The following is a 25,403-nucleotide window of genomic DNA, read 5'->3' on the forward strand; positions in this document are numbered from 1 at the left end:
CTGTCGTGTCTCAGTATTGCAAAGTAATTATTCCTTCCTTTAGATATTGCTTTCATATAAAATTTCCTTGTATATATATATTATAATATTAGAAATTATTTTGTGCACAGTCGACGTGATACCACCTGTCATGCCTTAATAATTTTATATTATTATTCCTTGTTTTAGATATTACTTTTATATAAAATATCCTTGTATATATGTTAATATTAGAAATTATTTTGGGAACAGTCGGAATGATAGCACCTGTCGTGTCTTAATAATTTTATTATATCTTTGTGCACCGAGTGCTTCTCTGAACTTGATCTTCCAAGGTGTATGTGCCTTCAAAGTAATATTGCAAGTTGTCTTCATAAGAAAAGTATGCGTCTTATATACCTAAACAGCCGAGCTTTTTGTGTAGCGTTTCAATTTTGTTTACTAGTGGTTTGGCGATCTTTGTTTATTTTTCCGTTTGTTAGTTTCGCTATCTCAGCTGGCATGCGGTACTCATTTTGTATTTCTACTCTCTTCTCGTCATCTTAAAATAGTTTCTGCGGCGAAAAATTTTGACAACTCTTGCTTGTTCTTTCTGTATTTTGTTTTGATTTTTAACAACGTGTGTTAAAGAAGCGTGTCAAGTTATTTTAAGAAAAATAAATAAAATAAATGAATGTAAGGATTTTTGTAAGTATTTTATATATTTGTATTCATAAAATTCATCATTCTAATAATATTTAATCATTTTCAGATTACAATAATTCAATTTTATTTTTTTGTGATGCACATGCGAGGTGGGTTTCTTTTTTCTTTGGTAAGTTGGTGCATTTATATGTTTTAGTGAGATTTATTAAATTCTTAATTTTTAACAATTTCAGGTGTTTAGGCGGACGCATGTAGGAGGGAAACTCGGTGAAGAATTTCCATCTATACACTATCAATAACATAGTTTTTCAGTAACAGCGTAAAGTATTTTAAAATTGATACTGGATGATGTTTAGAGTTAAGAAAATACACATTGTAACACATCAATCAATAATACGAGTGACTAACTAAGAGAAACAAATTTTTTTTTGTCAAAAAAAAGATTATACTCATCAATATAATCTCCTTCAAGGGCAATAGGTACAATCATTCCCACGCTTCTCTTACTTCTCGATGCCGTGCTTGTAGAAGGATTTGTCTTTTACCTCAAAATAGGCTTCAGTTGCAGCAATTTCTACTTCATTTAAGATCAATTTCGTACCGGCGAGTATTTTTTTGAGATCAGCGAATAGCCAGTATTCCCTGGCCCAGATCTGGACTATACGGTGCATGAGAAATCAATTCGTGCAATTTTGGCATCGTTTTTATTACACCATCGTTTTTATGATGCATTGTCTTGGTGAAACAAAATTTTTTTCTTCGCCATATACAGTCGTTTGTTCACAATTTCTGCTTTCATACGATCCAGTAATGCCGTGTAGTAGTTACTATTGATGGTTTTTCCCTTTTCGAGATAGTTAATGAAGACTATACTATGCGCATCCCAAAATACTGAAGCCATAATCTTTCCAGCTGACTGTTGTGCATTTGGACGCTTTGGACGTGGTTCACCGGCTGCAGTCCACTCAGATGATGATCGTTTTTATTCCGGAGTGAAGTGATGGATTAATGGTTCATCCATTGTCACATATCGACGCAAGAAATCTGATTTATTACGTGTAGACATGCCCAAACACTGCTTTGAATTATCAACACGTTGTTGTTTTTGATCGACTGTGAGTAAACGCGGCAACCCCTTTGAAAAGAGCTTTCTCATGATCAAATGTTCATGTATAATTGTAAACACACTGCTTTTTGATATCTTCATCTCACGCAGTTTCAATTTACAATCAGATATAATCAATTTCTGGACTTTTTTGATGTTTTCTGGAGTAACCACCTCAATTGAACGACCAGAACGTTCACCATCATCGGTGTCTGTACGGCCACGTTTAAATTCAGCAAACTAATAACAAATGGATTTTTTCGATGGAGCAGAGTCCGAATAACACTTTTGAAGCCATTGCTGTGCTTGTGCAGTATTTTTTTCGCACACGAAATTATTTTAAATCTACTGTTTTGAAAATAACAAAAGTAGCTTCATTTAAACGGCTGTCACTTTTTCTTGACTAATCGAAATGTCATGAAATCTTACACATAGTCTTTTGAAGGTTTGTACTTCATAAAGTTATGTATATAGATTTGACAATGGCAGCGCCAACTGTGTGTCAGTCATACTACTTATTTTTGTGTCTCTCAACGACTTTTGTAAAACTGATTTAGCTGATGTTGTTTTTATATCTTTTCCTCTCGCAGCGAGGCGTCTTTCTTGTTCGCAAAGAGGCGAATAAAACTGTGCTGCAACTGGGCAACTTCAAGAAATGTAGATTAAGACTTAAGGTTTATGTTGAATCTGAATTTCTTTATTGAATTTGTACAGTATTTATACTTATTCTAACTTAAACACTAACCTACCTGAATATTATGTTCTCCTAGTAATTTTCATATCAAAATGCTTAATATGCATTTTAATTAATTTAAAAATATGAAATTATTATTATTATTTAATAATTACCCGAAATACTAAATAATGAAATTCCAATGCAAGTTTATGCACTTTACGAATTTCATTTGCGCAAAACAAAAGAATCAAATTACTTTTCTTTTGCGCTTCTTCACATGGCAAGTGTGTGATCAATGTCTTTGCTTTTGGCATGTGCCAGTAACGTATATCATCATATTACCATTAACAAATAGTTATTTTGTTTGTTGATAGTATAATTAATATGCAGATATACTACACTTTATTGAAATCAAATTGCTTCTTTTAAAAATAAAACAATATTTGTATTTGTGTATAGCGAATGCCATAATTCATATGGTGATGAAAAGAGTGGACGAAGATTCGCAGATTAAATGAGAAGAGTCAGTGGATCTCATCATCAACTTTTACATAAAGATCAAGTCTTGAACAAAGCTGTAAAAATTGGCCATCTACGTCAACACAGGCGACAGCTCAGTCATCAGTTATGAACGTAATGACTGAAAACGAGGTTTTTTTGGCAAAAGCAGTAGTAATGGTAGCGGACAAGTTTGGCAAATATCACCAAATGCGAGCCATATTAGATTCTGGCTCTCAAGTAAATTTGATGTGTGAGAATCTTGCTCAAAAACTGTTACTAAAAAAAACGTCTTGTAAATTAGATGCTAGCTGTGTTGGAGACGTTGTAACTAGCTTTAAAACAAAGACTGTGGCTACCATCAAATCAAGAATAAATGAGTTCGAAGTCAGTCTGCAATTTTATGTTTTACCGAAAATAACAAGCTCCAAACCTAATCGTTATGTCGATGTTGCGGACTGGAATTTACCAAAAAATGTTCAAATTGCTGATCCAATGTTCAATAAGCCAGCGCGTATAGATATTTTAATTGGTGCGGAAATTTTCTTCGATTTGTTGTCGATTGGACGAATTTATCTTAATGAAAGGTTGCCAACCCTACAGAAATCCATACTAGGGTGGATAGTTGCAGGCAAAGCAGAGGAATGTTTAGCGCCTAGTCATAAAATAAATAATATGCTGGTCAATCACAACCATAATGAGAATGAAAACTTGAGTCAATTGGTTGAAAAATTCTGAAAAATAGAACAGATTTCAACTAAATCAAATTTTTTAACCGAAGAAGAAGAGGAATGCGAGAAAATTTTCCGTGAATCAATTCGTAGAGATTTATTACGAAAATTCCATTTAAAACAACAGTGAGTGATTTGGGTGGTTCCTATAATGCTGCCAAACGACGGTTGCTGTCACTAGAGCGTAGGTTGAGTAGAGATCGCTCTACACGAGACGCTTACAACGCATTTATGGATGAGTACCTCTCTTTAGGTCACATGACGATCGTTGAAGAAACTGATATGGATAATATAAAATATTTTGCACCGCATCAGTATGTGCTACGACCAGACTCCACGAGTACGAAACTTCGAGTTGTGTTCAATTGAAGCTGTAAAACTGACAGTGGCTTGTCATTAAATGAGGTAATGATGAAAGGACCACTGGTTCAAGATGACCTGTTATCTATAATACTGCGATTTAGATGTTACAAATATGCAATTACGGCAGATGTAACAAAAATGTATCGCCAAGCATGGGTGACTGATGATGATGCGAATTATCAAACGATTTTGTGGTGGTCTTCCTCAGACGAAAACATAAAAGCCTATCGCTTGGGAACCATTACTTATGATACAACATCTGCCCCCTATTTAGCTACAAGATGCTTAAAACAGTTAAGTGAAGATTATATCGATAAATATCCGATTGGATCGAGAAAGGTGTTATCTGATTTTTATATAGATGATATCATCAGTGAATCAAACGATGAAGATGAAATTTTTGAAATGTATAATTAAATATCAGCAGTAATGAACTCAGCAAAATTCAAGTTAAGGAAATGGTTTTCAGATAGTCAAAAATTTCTTAATTTTGTACCTAAAGCTGATAAAGAGAAGATTCTTCGGCTGAATGAAGAGGATGTAATAAAAACTCTTGGTATCATCTGGGATCCAGTAGGAGATATGTTTCGATACGTTTGGCCAGATTTCATTAGCTCGAAAGCAGTGACAAAAAGAATAGTGTTATCGGAGTTATCCAAGTTGTTTGATCCCCTTGGGCTTATTAACCCATTAATCGTAAAGGCGAAAGATTTTCATGCAAGATTTGAGGATCTTAAAGGCTAATTGGAATGAATCCCTACCAATGAATCTACACAGTAAGTGGATAGAATTTCGGGAAAATTTAAAAGATGCCAAGAAAATAAGTGTGCCTCGATTTGTTTTACCCGAAAAAAGAGTTGCTAGCGTTGAAATTCATGGGTTTACTGATGCATCGAAAAGAGCTTTGGGATGCTGTATTTATATTCGACCAATATGTGTGGACAACGACGTTACGGTGCAGTTGTGGAGTTCTAAATCCAGATTATCGCCATTAAAATCTCTATCGCTACCGAAATTAGAACTTTTGGCTGCAGAATTACTGTCGAAACTAGTGACAAAAACCAAATATAATTTATTTTCATCATATTGACGCGACTTATTTATGGGCGCATTCCGAAATTGTGCAAGACTGGCTGAGCGAGCACCCATCAAATTGGAATACATTTCTTGCCAACCGGGTATCATTAATTGAAGAGCAAACAAATACGTGTATTTGACGCTATGTTTCTTCCAAGTCGAACCCAGCGGATATAATATCAAGATGTGCATATGTAGACAAACTATCTAATTCTTTTTGGTTTGCAGGTCTTTTTTACTTGCAGAAGACAACTCAAAACTTTCTTTTATGAAGTGGGTTGAAACTTTCAGGAACTTTGAAAAATTACAAAGAATTTTTGCCAATCTTTTTGTCTTTCGAAGAGGCTTAAGTCTACGACTGAAAGATTAGATGAAGCCCTAGTGCGTATATTCTACTGTGTGCAACAATATTATTTTAAAGAAGAAATTCAGCTGCTATTAAGTAAAGGTGAATTGCCAGCAAACAGTAAATATAAAAATCTAAGCATTTTTGTAGAAGATAATTATGGTGTTCCACTACTACGTGTTGGTGAGAGATTGGCGAATGCTGCATTACCAGCATTTGATGCTAAACATCAAAATTTGTTACTGAATAACTCAGAAATCGTTGGTAGTTTTGTATTATTCCTTCATTTCAAATATTTGCATGCTGGTACGCAAGCGCTAGTGGTCTAATCAGGCAGCGATTTTGGATCTTCTATGCTAGAAGAGTAATACGCAAAATTACAGGTAGTTGTATGCAATTCTTTATTGAGTAATCAGATTATGGGCGATTTACTCTCTTCTAGAGTTACCGTGGCGAAGCCATTCACTGTGACTGGAGTGGACGTTTGCAGCCCTATTCCAACCACGTATAAATTTCGTAGGTGCAGAATAACAATATTGCTGTTTTTATTTGTTTTGTCACAAAAGCTGTGCATATAGAGATGGACTCTGATTTGACTGCAAAGGCTTTTCTGGCTTCATTAAAAAGATTTGTAGCTCGACGCGGCTTGTGTTTAAAACTATTTTGCGACAATGCCACCAATTTTGTGGGTTCACGTAAAGAGCTCGAAAAAATGAAACGCAAGTTTTTTGATCAGCAGGTGCAGGGCAAGATTTCAAAATATTGTGCTGTTAATAGTATTGAATTCCATCATATACTACGCAGATCCACCCACATTGATGGACTATGGGAAGCGGCTGTATAGTCAGCAAAATATCATTTAGCTAGAATATTGAGTAAATCGAACCTAACGTTTAAAGAGCTGGCAACAGTGGTTGCTGAAGTGAAGGCAGTTTTAAACTCAAGACCGTTGACAACCTTGTCTAATGATCCAAATGACGAAAGTGTTCTAATACTTGCATATTTCTAAACAGGTGATCCGTTGGTTGGAACTGTGGAACCTACTGTGGACAGCGAAGAATGGTCTTATGCACATAGATAGCTACGAATTTCGGCCATACAACGGCATTTTTGGAGGAAATGATCGGCGGAGTATCTGCATGAACTTCAACAGAAAGTCAAATGGACTAAGAAGCAGAATAATCTTAAGGAAGGTGATGTGGTGTTAATTGCAGAAGAAAATTTGTCTGCTAAGCAATGGCTTATTGGGAGAGTACTGAAAGTGACAAGAGATGCTAAAGGTTATGTTCGAGTTGCTGATGTAAAAACAAAGAATGGAGAGGTTCGCCGAGCAATCCATAAGTTGGCACCTATTCCATCTAAATGTTGATGTCTGCTGGAGCCATCAAATGCGGCGATATGTTTAGAATTAAGATGAGAAAGTGCACATTATACCGTTGCCTTTACAGTATTGTATTATTTTAATTTTGTGTTAACATCCATTGTATGGTAATCTTTATGTATGCGCTTGTGAAGTGCGAGATCTTTTTTGGTTCTGAGAAATAAAACACTTGAATAAAATCAAGTTAGTTATTTTTTCGTAAAGTAAAACTTTAAGCAAGAAAAGTCAGTAAAATAACTGAATAGAAACAGATGAAATAAATTGAAAGAAACTATAAATATATGTATATTACTATAAATGAGCATCATTATCATGTTTTGCAAATGATAAAAAGTGTTCATCGTTTGAACTTTGTGCTCTTCTCCGCCGCCGAAACTTTTGCCATCTTTATTATCACTATTGGTACTGTCTAGTAAATTACTTTACACAAAAATATGACTAAGATTATTATCTTAATTGCAATTCCAACTATACAAAGTACATATGCAACCAAAATTCTCAGCGATAATGTGCCATGCAACATACAGTATCAATCCTTCGGCGACTGATATTTTCGCAGCTATGTTTAGTTAATGCGGTCGCTCTCACTGCTAAATATAAATTCAAGCAATTTATATTTTAGTTGTTTATTTTTCGCGTTTTTGTTCTATAATTACAACGCCAACTTTGCAATAACAATTCGAATTTTCTAATTTTTTCAATGTTTTATTTTATTTTAATTATTCGGTATTGCCATTTGAGTATTAAGTTAAACTGGTTCATATTTTTACCATATTTAATATAATAAGGCTACTGACGATAACTCTGAAATAGCTTGCACACTATTTAATATGCGTAAATTTAAACAGCGCATAGCAGCTGACAGTTTCATTTTCAAACTAAATTTATTCAATTATTTGAATCAATAATTTACTTTTAAACTTTCGGAAATAATTTTATTTACATTAAAGTTTATACTATCGATATTCACCTTACCTGTGTCAGCATCACGACAAGTTTTGTGAAGTTTTCCAGAAAATAACTCCAAGCCAATTATTGCGTAAATTATTATTACAAATAGCACCAAAAGAGCAATATGAAACAATGGAACCATGGCACGTAAGATAGAATTTAATACAACTTGTAAACCTTTAAATAAAATGTGTATGTATTATAATTATAAAAAATATGTAAAACACCTTTACTTACTTGGTACTCCTGATACTAATCTCAGTGGACGAAGCACACGAAATGCTCTTAATGCTTTGACATCAAAACCTTCTTTCATTAAATTAGACAATGCCGTACTAATCATTCTTTAAATAAAAACATAATATGAATTTAAAATTAACTGTATACAAATACCCACAAAAAAATAATGTGTACTGCTATTAGCAGTTTTCTTTTATGAATTTATGAATTATTAGCAAGCAAGACAAGTCACGCTGTTCGATTGAACGACGGAAGTCAAATTAGCTCTACTTAATTTGAATTACACATAGAGTACAAAGGAACATTAAACTGACATATGCATATAAAATCTAAGGGTTATCAATCTCCATTAATTAATTTTCTATTTGATATTTATTAAATTTAATATTATCGTTTATAATACATCGTTCCTTTGAAGCAGAGGTCCGCGAAATGGTTAAAATAGTTCATAAATCAAATTTGATAGGTATGGATACAAAGTTTATAATTTGTTTACTGAAATCTTACTTATTAGAAAATAAGCCAAAAAATTTCCAAGTAATTATGTACTTATTCTATAACTTATATGATGTACCTATTAACATCAGTGAACGAAAATAAACAGTACAGTATCGTAGTGTACTGCTCATGTCCGAAATACATCCAAAAATTTTTAAAGTTTGTGTCTGCGAACACAAACTTTATTTTTAGAGTTTGTGTACTTTTCACGAAAATAGTGCTCATTATAACGATCTTTTCACGAAGGTAGTGCTCATTTTAGTTATCTTTTGCCGAAGGTAGTGGTCTTTTTAGTGATCATTTTCTTAAGTGGCCCTTAGACATCAACGCGCGTTGACAAACACACGAAGTCTTCTCTTGCCATTACACATTAAATTTACCAACAATTTTTTAACACGCCTCCAGCAAACAATGCAAAATTTGTTCACTCATCAGTATTAAAGCAATCGCTGAAGTGTCGACAGCGGCTGCTATGCGTAATTTCCTTACGAAAAATGATGTTTTACATTTAATTTATAATTTTAATTTATATATTTATATTTATTTTTATGATTTCAATTTATATATTTATTTTTATATATATTATATTTTATATAATTTAATTTTTTTTTTTTGGTATATTTTAATAACAAATTTTCCGTAAATGCACAATGCAATTAATATTTAAAACAAAATTTTCATTGTAACTTAATGTTTAGTTATTTTTTTTTAGCCCAAGGTTATTAATATTTTAATCTTCTTAATAACATGTTTTGGAAATTAAAAAATTTTACCTATTTAGAAAATACAAATATTTAAAATAAAAGATACAATTCATTCATATTTGCAAAGGATCGCTTGCTAACGACGAATCATGCGTGCATTTAAACGATGTTTACGCTTCTACTCCTCAAAATAAATTAAATTTTGCATGCCGACCAAATCCGACTGTACATGCAAAAACACGAGCGTGGTTGAAGAAATATCAAAATTTTTTGATTTTCGTCAACACATTTCTTAAAATTTCAAATGTTACTATTACACAAACAAATTTCGCATTTCACAAAGTAGGAGAAAAGTAGGAGAAAAAATTCTCATGTGAGAGCGATTTTTTAGTATATTTGTTGTTTTATCTGAGGCGTGTTTAAAAAATTTTTAAAAAATTGTTTGTGTAATGGCAAGCGCGCGTTGACAACGAGCGTTGATGTCTAATGGGCCCTTTAAGGTAGTGGTTTTTTAGCGTTTGTCGAACAAAACGATTTGGAAACGTTTTTAATGTGCATTGTTGTTGCTTCGTTTGCATAAGAAGAAGAAAAAATTTTGTTTGCATTTGTATTGCATGTATTTTGTTTGTGTTTTTAAATAAAGATATTGCGTATGCATTTATTGATGCAAATTTAATATTAGGGGATAAATTACATATATTTAATATTTTATTGTGGTTGAATGATTCGTATTATATTTATAATGCCAATAAAAGGCAAAAAAACAAAATTTTAAAATTGTTAAGTTGTTAAATAAGTAAATATATGTATATTACAATAAACGTATTGTTACAATAAAATCTTTATATTTCTATGCAATAATTTAAATATTATATATGATATTCAGAAATTCTTGAAATATTTTTTTAATTTTTTACTGCATTATATAAACAATTTTAAAATTTTGTTTTTTTAATATACGTTTTTTTAATATAATACGAGTCATTCAACCGCAATAAAATATTAAATATATGTAATTCATCCCCTAATATTAAATTTGCATCAATAAATGCATACGCAATATCTTTATCAATAATACACAAACAAAATACATGCAATACAAATGCAAACAAAATTTTTTCCTCTTCGTATGCAAACGAACCAACAACAATGCACATTACAATCGTTTCCAAATCGTTTTGTTCGACAAACGCTAAAAAAACCACTACCTTAGGAAAATGATCACTAAAAAGACCACTACCTTCGGCAAAAGATAACTAAAATGAGCACCACCTTCGTGAAAATATCGTTATAATGAGCACTACCTTCGTGAAAAGTACACAAACTCTAAAAATTGTTGAATTGTTTTGAACTTTTTTAATGTACTGTTCGTTTAGTGTTTTTTAACAAAGATGACAAACAGTACACTATGTTTTGTACTTTATTGTTTGTTTTCGTTCACTGATTAACACATCATTCAATAAGTCGTGCGACTAAGAAAACAATTTTTTTCTATCAAAAATCGATTTCACTCGTCCATATAATCTCCTTCAAGGACAATAGGTACAATAGATACATTCCCACGCTTCTCTTACTTCTCGATGCCGTGCTTGTAGAAGGATTTGTCTTTTACCTCAAAATAGGCTTCAGTTGCAGCAATTTCTACTTCATTTGAGATCAATTTCATACCGGCGAGCATTTTTTTGAGATCAGCGAATAGCCAGTATTCCCTGGCCCAGATCTGGACTATACGGTGCATGAGAAATCAATTCGTGCAATTTTGGCATCGTTTTTATTACACCATCGTTTTTATGATGCATTGTCTTGGTGAAACAAAATTTTTTTCTTCGCCATATACAGTCGTTTGTTCACAATTTCTGCTTTCATACGATCCAGTAATGCCGTGTAGTAGTTACTATTGATGGTTTTTCCCTTTTCGAGATAGTTAATGAAGACTATACTACGCGCATCCCAAAATACTGAAGCCATAATCTTTCCAGCTGACTGTTGTGCATTTGGACGCTTCGGACGTGGTTCACCGGCTGCAGTCCACTCAGATGATGATCGTTTTGATTCCGGAGTAAAGTGATGGATCAATGGTTCATCCATTGTCACATATCGACGCAAGAAATCTGATTTATTACGTGTAAACATGCTCCAACACTGCTTTGAATTATCAACACGTTGTTGTTTTTGATCGACTGTGAGTAAACGCGGCAACCCCCTTTGAAAAGAGCTTTCTTATGGTCAAATGTTCATGTATAATTGTAAACACACTGCCTTTTGATATCTTTATCTCACGCAGTTTCAATTTACGATCAGATATAACCAATTTCTAGACTGTTTTGATGTTTTCTGGAGGAACCACCTCAAATGAACGACCAGAACGTTCACCATCATCGGTGTCTGTACGACCACGTTTAAATTCAGCAAACCAATAACAAATGGATTTTTTCGATGGAGCAGAATCCGAATAACACTTTTAAAGCCAATTATTAGCTTATACAGTGTTTTTTTGCATTGTTGCAGTTGCATTTTCTGCAGTTGCTGTTCGTGCGTTAATCACCAGCACGATGTCTAAGATTGCATGGTACGACAAAGTGTCTTATCTGATCGTAACGTATTCGTTCCCACTTTTTGATGAACCTACCAAGCATTTTGAATGGAAGCATCTATCAACTAGGTAAAAATACTGAACCACCAGTTCTTTCCTCTGTAAGCAATGCGGTATTATGCCAAATTTTGGTCAAACCTGTCCACACCACACATATATTTGTTATATTCTGTAATAGCACAAAGGTGCGGTACATTTGTTTTGCCTCTGTGCTGTTTCGAATAACAGTGCGCCATTGCTTTTGTATGTTCATCTTCTTCTCTATCGAAATTTTTCATATGTCGGCCGTTAACCAATACAATTTCACATCCAGATTTTAGTTACGCTGGGCAAACATTGTCTGAGATGTCATCATACACCTTTTAACATTATCTTCACCAGAAATATTTCCATCTATATGGTGCTCGATGTAAATGGTAGTCGCGTGATAACGTATTAACCATGTCTGTAGGTATTATAATATATACGTTATGCATGTTTATGCAACGTCTTAATTTGCATTACCATATGGTTTAGAAATAGCCGATAAAAGGATAAGTAGAACTAAAGTTTCAGTTTAAACTATAAAATAAGATATATATAAATAAAACGAAAATAAATGTTAAAAAATGATAAATTGAACTAAAAGGTTCAGTTAAAATAAGAAATCTAAATTAAAACTGGAATCAATGTTAAAGTGATACATGAACTAAAAGTTCCTATTTAAATAAGATCTCATAATGGAAACGTAGGATTTAGGATTTTGAACGTAGGATTTTTCTTGATATTCTGAAAACACCACCATGACCATTATATTTTTAGAAACATAACGTTATAGATTTTTAGATTTTTTTAGATTTTACTTCTTTATTATTCAATTTCAAAAAATTATTTACATAAATAAGTATTATGCCTTAAGTCTAATTTCAAAAAATTATTAACATAAATAAGTATTATGCCTTAAGTCTAAAAACATTGATTAGAGTTACTTAAGAATATATTGAAAAATAGAAATATAAATTTACCTTTTTGCTTAAAACTACAATTCAAAAATGAAATTAGGCGGAATTCAAATTAATTGCTAATGTTTTAAATATTAATTAAAAAGTATTTAATTCATTTATAATCACTTTTTTGTAATTCGTAGCACTAGTAATATAGTCAAAAAATTTTTTCTAGTTAAGGTCATTTTCCCTATTAAGCACACTGATTTCTTTTTCCTCTTCCACTAAAGGTTCTCTCTCAAAACAAATTTGTCTAAAAGGCCTTAATACAGGACAGAAGTGCTTTATGCTTTCCATTTCATTGAGATTGCACAGTGTACAGTTTCTTTTGTTTCTATTGGTGCTTTTAAATATAATTTTTGGCGTGAGCATTATCCCTAAATATGTATATTCAGAGACTATTTCAAGCACTTCCCCCTTGTACGTCCACCTTTCTCTGTTAGACAGCGTACCGACTTTCCTAAATACCATGATTTGACTATATTTACCTCTAAATTCCAACTGTCACAGTATGTTTCAAGATTTCGTATCATTTTCTGTAGTGTTTCTGCATCATTGGAAAAAGTAACTATATCATTTGCATATAGCAGCAACCTTACATTCAGTTCTCCCATCTGCATACCATCCTGTAAATAATCGTCTTAATCGTTTAGGTACAAAAAAGCAAACAACCTTGTTTGATACCACAAATTATATTAAAACTGTGGGATACTTTGATTCCATTCCAGATTACCGAATATGTAGTCGCATAAACCTGCTCAATAAAATCTACAAATTTGTTTGAAACGGCTATGCGCTCCTCAGTTTGTACATAAGTAATTTTCGAGCGATTTTATCAAATGCCGCCTTTAGATTTATAAACACAGCGTATACTTCTTTGATTTATTTAATTTCAAATTTACAATGAATGGTACATTGTATAGGTTGTCGACCGTGGAATAGTTTTCGACAAGATATTATTGTTTTCGACCCAACTTTTGTGTTCATAAACGCCACACCCCTATAATTAGCTACAACCGAGCTATCTCTTTTTTGCGTATTGGAAATATTATACTCGTTTCGAAGCATAAGTCTGCCCTTCCTGAGTCGTACATCTGGTTGTATACTTTTGCGAGTAGCTCTCAAAATTCTGTGTTTGCATTTTTGTAAAATTTGTATGGGATACTATTTAATCCTAGCGCTTTTCCATCTTGCGGTTTTTTCAAGAACTGCAACATCTCACCCACCATTACAGGTTTGTCAAGCTCGTCGATTTCTATAAAGTTTCGAGAATAATGCACTTATTTCACCGCTTGCAAGTGATCAAGAAGATTTTCAAGGTGTGTCTTAAATTCGTTTGGTGCAATTCATAGCTCATTTACTAAAAGCCTATTTCTTAGCTCTTTAACCAGCGTCCACTATTCTTTGCCATTTTTAGTCGTGTTTATGCGTGTTTCTAGATTTTTATAGTATTCAGCTTTACTTTTCCCATATACATCTTTATATTTTTTACTCGCTTCTATGTATTTTACTCTAGTAGTGGTGCTCTCTGCTCTTCTATATTTTCTCAGCAGGTGTTTAGCTTTCCACTTCGCGACAAAGCATCAGAATTTATATCATTTTGATACCATTTTGAATCCTTATATTTATAAAAATCTTATATTTTTATCGTCCTTATATTTTCCTTAAGTTTTTTGCTTTATTGAACCCTATTTGCATTTTTTCATTTGAGGGTCGCAAGCAGTTTTTGTTTTGTGTTTTGTTATGTTTGACATTGGACTTTTAACTCTTCCACCAAAGGCATATGATCGGACCATCCTTTTTCTTCTACCGTGAAAGTTTCTGTATAGGTATGTTAACATTTCTGGGGAGACTGTGCATAAGTCATTTACCGCAAAACCGTTACTACTTATATATGAGACGTTGCCTTCTATATCTCAAGCCGGTCTCCCATTGAGCACTATTTGGCCATAATCACAGCACAGCTTAATGAACTTTTTTCCTCTGCTGTTAACGACTACGTCTTTTAATTGTCTACGCTAAACGCCTGATTTAAATTCGTTAAATTAAAATTGTATTTTCAACGTTTTTCTTCACCAAATGATTAGCCAGTTGTTGGAAATTATTTTCCCAATCTCTGCAGTTTAGACGGAACAATTTTGAAATTTATGTATTTAGTTTTAAAGTTGATAATGTTAATATTATGTATATTTTCAAAGCAATACATAAAGCCAGCATTCCTTAGATCTTTTTTTATTTCGTACATTTCCCCACTCTCTAGTAACTTTTTTAAAATGAAATTCGAAACCCGAGAAAAATTTTCTATAGTAACGTTATAACATTTGAAACTATATTTTTGGACATATAAAAGAAGCCGAAACGAAGTTAATGTTTTGATTTCAGGATCAAGCGAATAATTCCACAATACCTCGAACATTATTAAACGACGCTGTAGATGTCACATTATTTATGTTATATAATGACTGCTATTGCTGTGCGACATCCGTTGAGCATACGTTGTTTGATAGTTTTGGTGTTGCTGTTACGTATATTGGTGACAGATTATCACACTGCTCTTAATTAAACCACGTTTGTGCTTCAATTGTTGTTGTTATCGGCCTAACTGGTACTTGCGTTATATTCGGAATCGGCGATGACTGGTTTGTTAATAATTTCACTATCGTAGTTTTGTATATTTCACTTTGCGCTGTATTATATATGAGCTTTTGTTCATAATCTTCACTCAGTTTCAAAAGGGCAACTTTTCTAATTTCCGTCTATAGAACGAGTTCTCGCAGTTATTGACGTAACTGATTTACATCCATTTTGATATTTTTCAAAAAAATTAAACACGAAGAAATTAATAAACAGTCACGAAGATGTTAATTTTTCTCCTTTTTTTCATTTACGCATTGACTAAAAAATACATTTTCGTCCCATGTTTTCTTTTTTATCACTCCACGCACATAGGCAACGCAGGTAATCTCTTTGTTTTGTTTTTTTTTGTTTGCATCCTCGCAAGAGTCGTCACGATTAATTTGTTGCTTGTAACCAAAATATTAAAGGATTTGTTCAGTCTTTATCATCAAACAAAAGTCCATCAAGCAAGCTACTCGAAAAAACAAATCATAAATTAATAACAATAGTAGTATCTAATATGATTAATTTTGTGTTGTATACATGTTCCTTTTTGATGTTATCTTAAGATGTTACCTAGAGAATCGAATTAATAGCAACACTTCTACTTTTTGCAAATATATAAGGGCAAAATATAAGGGACAAAACAGCGATATACCTAATCTTGAAATTCTCCTTAATTAATTAAAATTTATTAGTAATATTAAGAAATCGGCCAAATTAGTTACATTTTTAGCAAAAGGTCATTCTTGCACCTCTCTCATTAATAAAGCAGATGAAATACCAGTTACGATGTTAGCTGAGACCTTCTCAGAGATGGTAGACAGACTTTTTCACTGTTTTTCTGACGTTCTCCCGAAGCCACTACTACCGTACCATGCTTATACAAATGAAATATCCATTTTATATTGCTTGTGCACTTATAATAAATCCACCTAACTTCACGATTAAGTCATACCTGGGCCCTGTTGCACCAACACTTTTCACTTTGCACTTTGCAAAACTTATGAGTGACTTTTTTTTGCAAAGTAAAAGTGAAAAGCGTTGCACCAAAGACTTAAGATGATTTACTTTGCACTTTGCAAATAAAAATTTCATTTCAGAGTCTTTGCATAAAATGCAAAGCAAAGCGTTGCACCAAAAAATTAGATCACTTTCATTTTGTATTGGTTTTTGAAAGCATTTCGTTTCTGTTTGTATATTTTTTTTTTGTTTGTTTGATATTTTGATGCTAAGAGTACATGATTTATGCGTAGTATGTACCTACTTATGAGTGTAATTTTTGTTTAAAATAAAAGTTTTTAAAATAATATTTTGATTTAATAAATTTTATTATTACATTTTGTAGTATTTGTATAATTTTAGTACAATTATATGTTATACATTAATACAAAACACAAAATTTTTGTGTATGATTTCTTTTATTGACATTGAATCGTAGATAAAGTTGAAAAAAAAGTTAAAAAGTTGAAAAAAAGCAAAATCAGTCGAAAACAAACAGAGATCCGGTCGGCTTAAAGCACTTTTTAAAACGGATAAGTGGTAATTAGTACACTAAGTTCACAAAATTCTAAAATTCCAAACATATTTGGGAAAGGACGTTATACCACGAAATATTCGAACTTTAGATAAACCTTGTGGTTATAGAGGTAGAACTGCACGAAAGAAATCATTTATAAACAAACTCAATAGAATTAAAAGACTACAATTTGCAGAAGCTTATGTAAAAGAGGCAGGATCGTTTTGGTCTAATTTATTTTATGTTGATGAGACAAATTCAACTTGTTCGGATGCGATGGCAAAACAATTGTGTACAGAAAGCAAAATCACTCATTCATAAAAGGTTTAAAAACTAGATCTAAAATCAATGAAACTAAGATCATGCCTTACTAGTGCGCTTAATGTTACACTTCATTTTTTACCCACTGATATTCACATTTAACAAACACATAGTGCACAAAGGATTAAAGATCTAAACTGTTGGCACTCGATAACGCTAGGACGTTGTTACATTCTATTGATCTATTCGAATAAACTGGATTACTTATGTCCATGCTTATATTATGATAACAGCTTTGTCACCAGTAGTACCACAAAATAAGAAGCAAGGTTGATTACAATGAAAGAAAAGATAACAACTTATACTGACAGGTGAAAACTGGATAAAGGCACAGGATTCGGAATCAATTCCGCGAATCTAGGAACTTAAAAATCTTATTATTTTTGCAACTCTACGAAAGTTGTGAACATAAGCTTTCATGAAAGGGAAATACATATCTTACTGATGCTCAGACAGGTATAAAAGCGATTTCAGCAACCTGCATCTCTTCCAACATAATTCTAAGATAACTTTAGGTTCCCTTACTAAACATACTAATATAGCAAGGAATGGACGGATGTGCTAGCGAGTCTTGGTATCTCTTCTATGAATCCTTCCATTTGAATATCAGTTTCCGTTAAACCAAAGTAGGTATACGATTACTTTTAGGTTAATACGTATATTATCTTTGCAGGCAGATCATTGCCTTTATACTCCAAATGTGGAGACTTTTAGCCCATGGAAGTAATTTGAATTTGGGCTATATGACAGCATGGAGCCATACTGTTTAATACTCTCTAGTATATGTCTTTTCGCAGTCAGGGAGAAGTCATCGAAGTTCCTGTCGTATCTATTTTCAGGCGTATCTAAAATGAACCCTAAATTTTTGCACGCCACATGTGATGAAACTTTCTTTATCTTAGTCATATAATACTAGTATTTTCTATACAAAACTTCATTAGCTACATTATTTATCTATTTTATTTTTAAAGATATTCAGTAGGATATCTTTACTGGTTCAGATTTTTTTTCTTCTTATTTTTTATTATTGAATCACAAAAAGGTTTTTTTCCACAAGTAGTGAACTACAACAACAAAAATTCATTTTTATTATTATAATAAATTGAATTTCTGGCTGACCATACAGCTGTTTCGAGTATTGTCAAATACCCATCATCAGTGGGCTTGAAAATAATCTTATTTTTAATTATAAATAATATTGTGAGACTGCAAGTACCAGAAACCGAACTCGGGTCCTGCCAAATGTGAAGCTCAGAATCAGCGCACCTTAACTAACTAACCCAAAGCCGTACTTGACTTTTTGTGTTTGTAATTTTTCTGGAGTTTTGTTATTTTGCTATGAAAGTTTTATTGACAAATTTACTTGCTGTGTTTATATTAGAACGAAATCATAAACCAGCTGTAGAATTAGTGAACTAATTAATTATATTTTTATTTTTTTTGAATTGTTAAATTTAAATACTATTCTGTTTGTAGAGGCATGATTGAATCAGTTAAAAAAAACTAGCAATGATTATTTAAATCTTATTAACTAAAAAAATACTTTCAAAGTTTATGTCACAATCTAAACTATCCTTATTTATAACGTAAAGATTCTTAATTTTTAATTTTTTAAAATGTTTACCTTCTGAAAATCATCAGGATCTGCAACCCCAACCTTCCAACTGGAAATTGGAGGGTGGTTATATTAGAGGAGCCTGTTGGACCGACCAGACAAGCTGTCCTTGTATTAAATGCGGAGTCATTGAAACCGCTCTCCGAAGTCAAATATGTAATCTCATATGGCTTCGAGAAACTAAATCTCAAGGTGTATCGTACCGATGCCACGGAAGAACCGGAGAAGATTACGTCTGATCAGCCCTTTCTGGATGAACCAGCTAAAGGACCAATGTTAAGACAGCAGACTTGTGAGGAAACACAGAGTGAAGACCTGCCAGATCAAATGGAGGTGGACTCGCTCTTTCTGATGTCTGAAGACAAATCGGATGCGGGATCGGTGACCAGTCTAGGCAACCTATTCGATGAGAGTGGGCTCCTGGACTCGGATGACGAAGCCGACAAAACGGTGGTAGAGGTTCAAGTACCTGATGAAGGTGCTTCAAATTAGTCTCTACCACTCTAAAGCTGCTTCAGCAAACCTTCTAATCCACCTTGCACAGGGTGGAGCCGATGTTGTTCTGATTCAAGAACCATGGATACTGGAAAACCGGATCTGTGGAATCGGAACAAATGACTATAAACTTATCAGCAACACAGACTCAGGTAGACCTAGATCATGTGTGTTAGTTAAAAAGTACATTAATTGTTTCCTTTTGAATAATTTTAGTGATGACGACCAGACTGCAGTGAGTTTGGAAATCGATGGCAAAACAGTATGGGTGGTGTCATCATATATGGCCCACGACCATATAGGAAATCCACCACCAGAATAACTTAAGCAGCTCGTGATAACAGCAGCGGAAAGAATGACTGGTGTTGTGATTGGAGCCGATGCAAATACTCATCACAAAATCTGGGGAAGCTCGGACATAAATGAAAGAGGTGAGTCGTTATTCGATTTTATTCTAGATTATAATCTTTATATATGCAGTACAGGAGTAGAACCTACTTTTATTATTGCAGGCAGAAAAGAAGTTTTAGATATTACGTTAACTATTGAAAACACAGATCTTGAGATTAAGGATTGGAGAGTTCTCGACGAACACTCATTCTCTGACCATCGTTATATTCAATTCTATATAAATCTACATTGTCCAGTCGAGAAACCTTACCGGAATTACCGTAATACCAACTGGAGTAGATATCGAACCAATTAATTAAATCTACTTTGTCTATATCCTATTAAAGAAGTGGAGACTCCTCAATCGCTAGATATCGTTGTGGAAACCTTCACAAAAGCTTGCAACATATCCTTGGACCGTTCTTGCCCGCTGAAATCACAGAGGGGAAAGAAAAAGCCATTTTGGTAATCCGAAGAAATAAGAGATCTTAGGAAATCAAACAGAAACTTGTTTAACAAGGCCAAGAGAAGTAATCTTAACACTGACTGGGACATCTACAAAGTCAGTCTTAAAATACATAAAAATGAAATAAAAAGAGCCAAATACGCTCTTTGAGCTTTTCTAGATGTGGAAGGGGCTTTCAACAACATCCTTCCTCAAGTAATCGTCAACTCACTAAGAAAACTAGGAATTGACAATAGAGTAATCGAAGTCATTACCCAACTGCTGGTTAATAGGACAATCGTAGCGCAATTGGGGCGAACACTAGTAACTAAGAAGGTTAATAGGAGGACTCCACAAGGAGGAGTACTTTCCCCCCTCTTATGGCTAACTGCAGTTAATGATCTTTTTGTTGATCTAGATAGCCCAGGTTGTCAGGTGGTATATATGCAATAAGTGAGGTAATGCAGGGTAATCTTAATAAAGTATCCAAATGGGCCCATTGTAGCGGATTGTCAATAAATCCAACCAAAACAGAATTAGTGCTTTTTTCTAGGAAATATAAAATTCCGGAATTTACACTACCTATCCTTGAAGGTCAAACTCTGACTCGGAATAATAAAGCCAAATATTTAGGTCGTATAATTGATAGAAAACTGAATTGGGGACCAAATGTTGTTGCACGTACCCAAAAAGCTATGGTTGCCTTTTACTGTTGTAGAGGCGCTATAGGCAAAAGATGTGGACTCTCACCGAAGTCCATTTTATGGATATATAATGTGGTGGTAAAACCAATTCTCTTGTATGGAGTGTTATTTTGGAGGAATACTCTGAATAGGTTAACACTATGCAAGAAATTGGAAAAAGTTCAAAGGACTGCACTGATGACATTAAGCGGAGCGTTAAAATCAACGCCGTCACTTGCCCTGAATGTTATCTTCAATATCTTACCTATCGACATCGTGGCGAAAGGCGAAGTAGCTGGGGCAGCTTTACGGATAAGAATACTAGGAATTGGATGCAAGATTCCATCCTCAGAGAAATTGATTTCATTCCGGGTATAACAGACTACTGTACTACAATTACAATTGTGGACAGAAATCTTGAATTATTAATTTCTTCTAGGGAGACATGGAAAAACTACTCTGTAAAGAGTGATAATCGCCTGAACTTCTTTACAGACAGCTCAAAGTTAGATGGACAAATAGGAGGATAAGTATACTGCCCTGAACTAGATCTCAGTACAAGTTTCAGGCTATCGGATCACTGCAGCGTTTTTCAAGCTGAAGTATCTGCTATATTGGAAGTTTTAGATTGGCTGGATCACAATGTTAAATTATAAACATATTAATTAAACATCCGTTAAATTTATAAACATTTTTACTGACAGCCAGGCAGCTATAAAATCCTTAAACTCGTCGACCTTCAACTCGAGGTTAGTACTGAATTGTCTTACATCACTTATGGTGATGGCTGAATATTTTCGGATACAAATTATTTGGGTCTCTGGACATAGGGACATCCAAGGTAACTGTATAACAGATGAATTAGCAAGACATGGTACGACAGCACAAATTCTTCTGGGAAAAGAAAGTGTGGGTATACCAGTTGCTTCTTGTCGGCACCGAATAAAATTATGGACATACCAAATGTTTGAAAGAAGATGGTCAACAGTAACCAACTGCATAAAAACCAAAGAATTTTGTCCAAAAATAAGTAAGAAAAGATCGGGGGAATAAATCAACCTATCCCGAACAAATTTATCCAGGATAGTGGGAATTATTACGGGACACTGCCCGTTGGGAGGACATGCCGTGAGGCTCAACATCAGGACCTCCTTACATTGCAGGCATTGCATGGAGGATGATGAAGAGGAATCACCAACACACCTTCTGCTACAGTGTCCTGCCTTCGCAATACATAGACTATCCTACTTAGGGTCGCACTTTTTCTATTCACTAAGAGAGCTAGATTCTATTTCCATAGCTCGTGTTAATGGCTTTGTAGCCAATATCAAGTGGTTATAGGGACAGGTGTCAAATTCTTTAGGGTATCACAATGGACCTCATGGTCTAAGTGAATCTTCGAACGGCCCCAGTAACCTAACCTACCTTAATGTAGTAATACATTTACGATGCATTAAAGGTAAGCCGGTAAATCTGATCTTTTGAGACGAGATATATTTCTTGTTCTGTTAAGATATTGAGAGAGTGAATTTGGATGTACTATTATTTTAGTGTCATATTTTTGCCGTAAGAGGGCTACTTCTTCTTTAACTGGAGACATTTGAAAGTCCATATGTATGATTTCTGGCTCGCTGGCTTTACGTCAGAGTTGAGCCCAGTAAGTCCATATGGGCTTAATCATAGTTTTATATAACAGTACTTTATGAGCAAGCTGTAATCTTGAACTTTTATTGAGTAACCAACACAACTTAAGGAGTTTGATTTGTATTTTTGTTGCGGCTATATGTTGTCTCCATGTCAATCTTCGGTCGAAATTAATACCAAGATATGTAACGCTTTGGGATGCTGGTATAATGACGATATAAAGAGTTAAGGGTGGACAAGTATCTTTTCTAAGTGTAAAGGTTATATGTGTATTTTTCTGCTCATTTACGCGAGTACACCAGTTGGTTAGCCAGTTTTGGACGTCCTTGAGATGAGCCTGTAGTTCCTGGGAAGCGGTGGAAAAATTTTTATGAACGCTGAGAAGTGCAGTATCATCTGCAAACGTAGATGTTGTAATTTTTTGAGTAGACGACAAATCCGAAGTAAATATAATGTATAAGTCGGTCCAAGAACGCTGCCCTGCGAGATTTCATAATTCACATTAAACTCATCTTTGTTTGTATCCTTGAATTTTACCTTGTATTTAGTTATAGTTAATTATGAAATTAATAGTTTATAAAAAGGAGTTGGTAAAATTTGCCTAATCTTAAAGGTTATACCATCGTGTCATACTTTGTCAAAGGCCTGTGCAATGTCGAGAAATTAGGCTGAGCAGTATTTTCCTTCTTCAAAGGCCTTTCTAATTTCGTTTTACAATTGGTAAACTTGCTCAATTGTGCTGTGTTTATGCCATACTTTACGAAGCCTTGTAAAATCCCCAAGGGCTTTCTTTATTCTACTTATTACATCTTGTGCCGTACCTCCATTTTTAGACAAAATCATCTCCAGATACTGAAATTCATATACGTTCAATGGTCTCCGTTTCTTATCACAAAGGTTTACCAATTCGAGTGTTTATTCTGACTTCTTTTGATTTCTGTACATTGATTTTTAGTCTGTATGTGAGCATAGTCCAAACACTCTAGCCTTGTATTCGGTAACAGTGGATTTCATACAATACCTGGCACTTTTTCTTTATTTGCTGTCTTGGTAACTGCGTCAAGCACACAGCATTGTGGAAGAGCTAAGACAGTTTATTGTCATGTAAAACTGAGTACTTAAATGGATCGTAGCTTTTTGCAATTACGGAGACTATTTTAGCCAGGACACCAATATTTTTCAGCTCTTGCCATATTCAATTTCATTTAATGAGTGAAACATCTTTTCAAAATCGATAAAAAGCGGATAAAGCGGTGATATGGTCAACACAGGATCTTTCACTTCGAAAATCCGCTTGCTTTGGTTGTAGTAGTACAACAACTTTTATCACTCTTTCCAGTATAACTTTCATAAATATTTTCATAACAGCATTTAAAACCGTAATGCCGCGCCAATTATTACAGTCACTAAGGAATTCTGTTCTACCATTATCTAGGCTTGTGCTGAGATAAAGTCGTCTTTGGTATTATTTGATGCTCCAGCTATGGTTTTCATGCAGGTTTCATTAATAGTTGTTTTTGTTTTGTTCCAGCAACGTTGGGAATTTAGATTGTCAGTAGAAATAGCAAGCTTTTCAGAGGTGGAACATGAAAAATTGTACTTTATATTTGGTGCTTTTACCAAAAAACAATTTTCCTCGGCGGTATATCTAAACATCGCAAAGGCTTTTGACAGCGTTTGGCATGGGTGTCTCCTAACCAAATTATACCAGTTACACCCAACAAACTTTTATCTCACACTAAGATCGTAGATAACGCCTCTAATGTTCTGACATCATTGGCTAGAGTTTGTTCAGTAGAGAAATTTTATATAACGCCTCTGATGTTCTGACATCGTTGGCTAGAGCTTGTACAGTAGAGTAATTTTATAACGCCTCTGATGTTCTGACATCATTGGCTAGAGTCCAGTGAATAGAGTAATGTTATGTAACGCCCCTGATGTTCTGACATCGTTGGCTAGAAGCTATTTAGTGGAAATTTGTATAACTTCTGTAGCATAATAATTAGCATAAGTTATTTGGAAGCTCTCTTGAGTCAATAAAATTTTATAATAAAAACAGTCATTTTAACACCACAAACAGCGTCTTTGCAAAGTTATTGCAACGACCCGGACTGCGACTGAGTGATACCTCAGCAAAATTAAAACGACGACTCCGTGTCGTTAGAGGCTGATATCCCGGAACCTTCTGATTCTCAAAGTTTGATAGAAACTTTCGCAGACGATACAGCACTAATTGCAGCTATTAAAAATTTTAACAAATCCACAGACAACTTAAACCCAACTCTGGAATGGTTAGACAAATGGAGACTTCAAATAAACACAAGCAAAACAGTATATGTCATCTACACAAATAAAAAATATGATCTCTAACGTATAAAAATTAACAATGACGAAATCTTCATACACAGAAAAGTAAATTACCTTGGTCACTATCACTATAGATAGCAGATTAACATGAAAAGATCATATCAAAGCTAAAAGTAATTCAATTAAACGTCGCTTTGGACAATTGTACTGCCTACTCTGCTCAAAATCAAGGCTAACAGTGGAAAACAAACATCTAGTATATAAAACGGTAATAGCTCCAATTTGGAAATATAGAGCCGAAATATGGGCATAGCATGCAAATCCAACACACAAATACTGAAAAGACTACAACAAAAAATACTTAAGACTATCATCAACGGCGACTGGTACATCTCAAACTATGACATTCATCGTGACGTTTTCCGAAAAAATAGTAAAAACCACACAGATAGATTACTTTCCCATTCTAAACCAGCAATCAGATAGCTGCCAAATGACGAAGCTACATATAATAGACGATTGAAACGATTGAATTATCGATATAATAATCTATAGCTAACTAATATGTTCACAGCACAATCCTAGTTTATTAATTGAC

General features: G+C 33.8%; 1 protein-coding gene across 1 annotated transcript in view; it reads right to left on the minus strand.

Moving 5' to 3' along the window:
• LOC119675360 (voltage-dependent calcium channel type D subunit alpha-1-like) overlaps positions 1-25,403 on the minus strand; it is a gene marked incomplete at its 5' end in the record, with an annotated part of 236,679 nt that overhangs the window by 189,366 nt on the left and 21,910 nt on the right. Inside the window, 2 exon segments of the mRNA XM_038086558.1 lie at positions 7,777-7,929; positions 7,990-8,096. Coding sequence (XP_037942486.1) covers positions 7,777-7,929; positions 7,990-8,096 — 260 coding nt within the window.

The sequence above is a fragment of the Teleopsis dalmanni genome, chromosome 2 (genome assembly GCF_002237135.1).
Source record: "Teleopsis dalmanni isolate 2A chromosome 2, ASM223713v2, whole genome shotgun sequence".
NCBI classification, from domain to species: domain Eukaryota; kingdom Metazoa; phylum Arthropoda; class Insecta; order Diptera; family Diopsidae; genus Teleopsis; species Teleopsis dalmanni.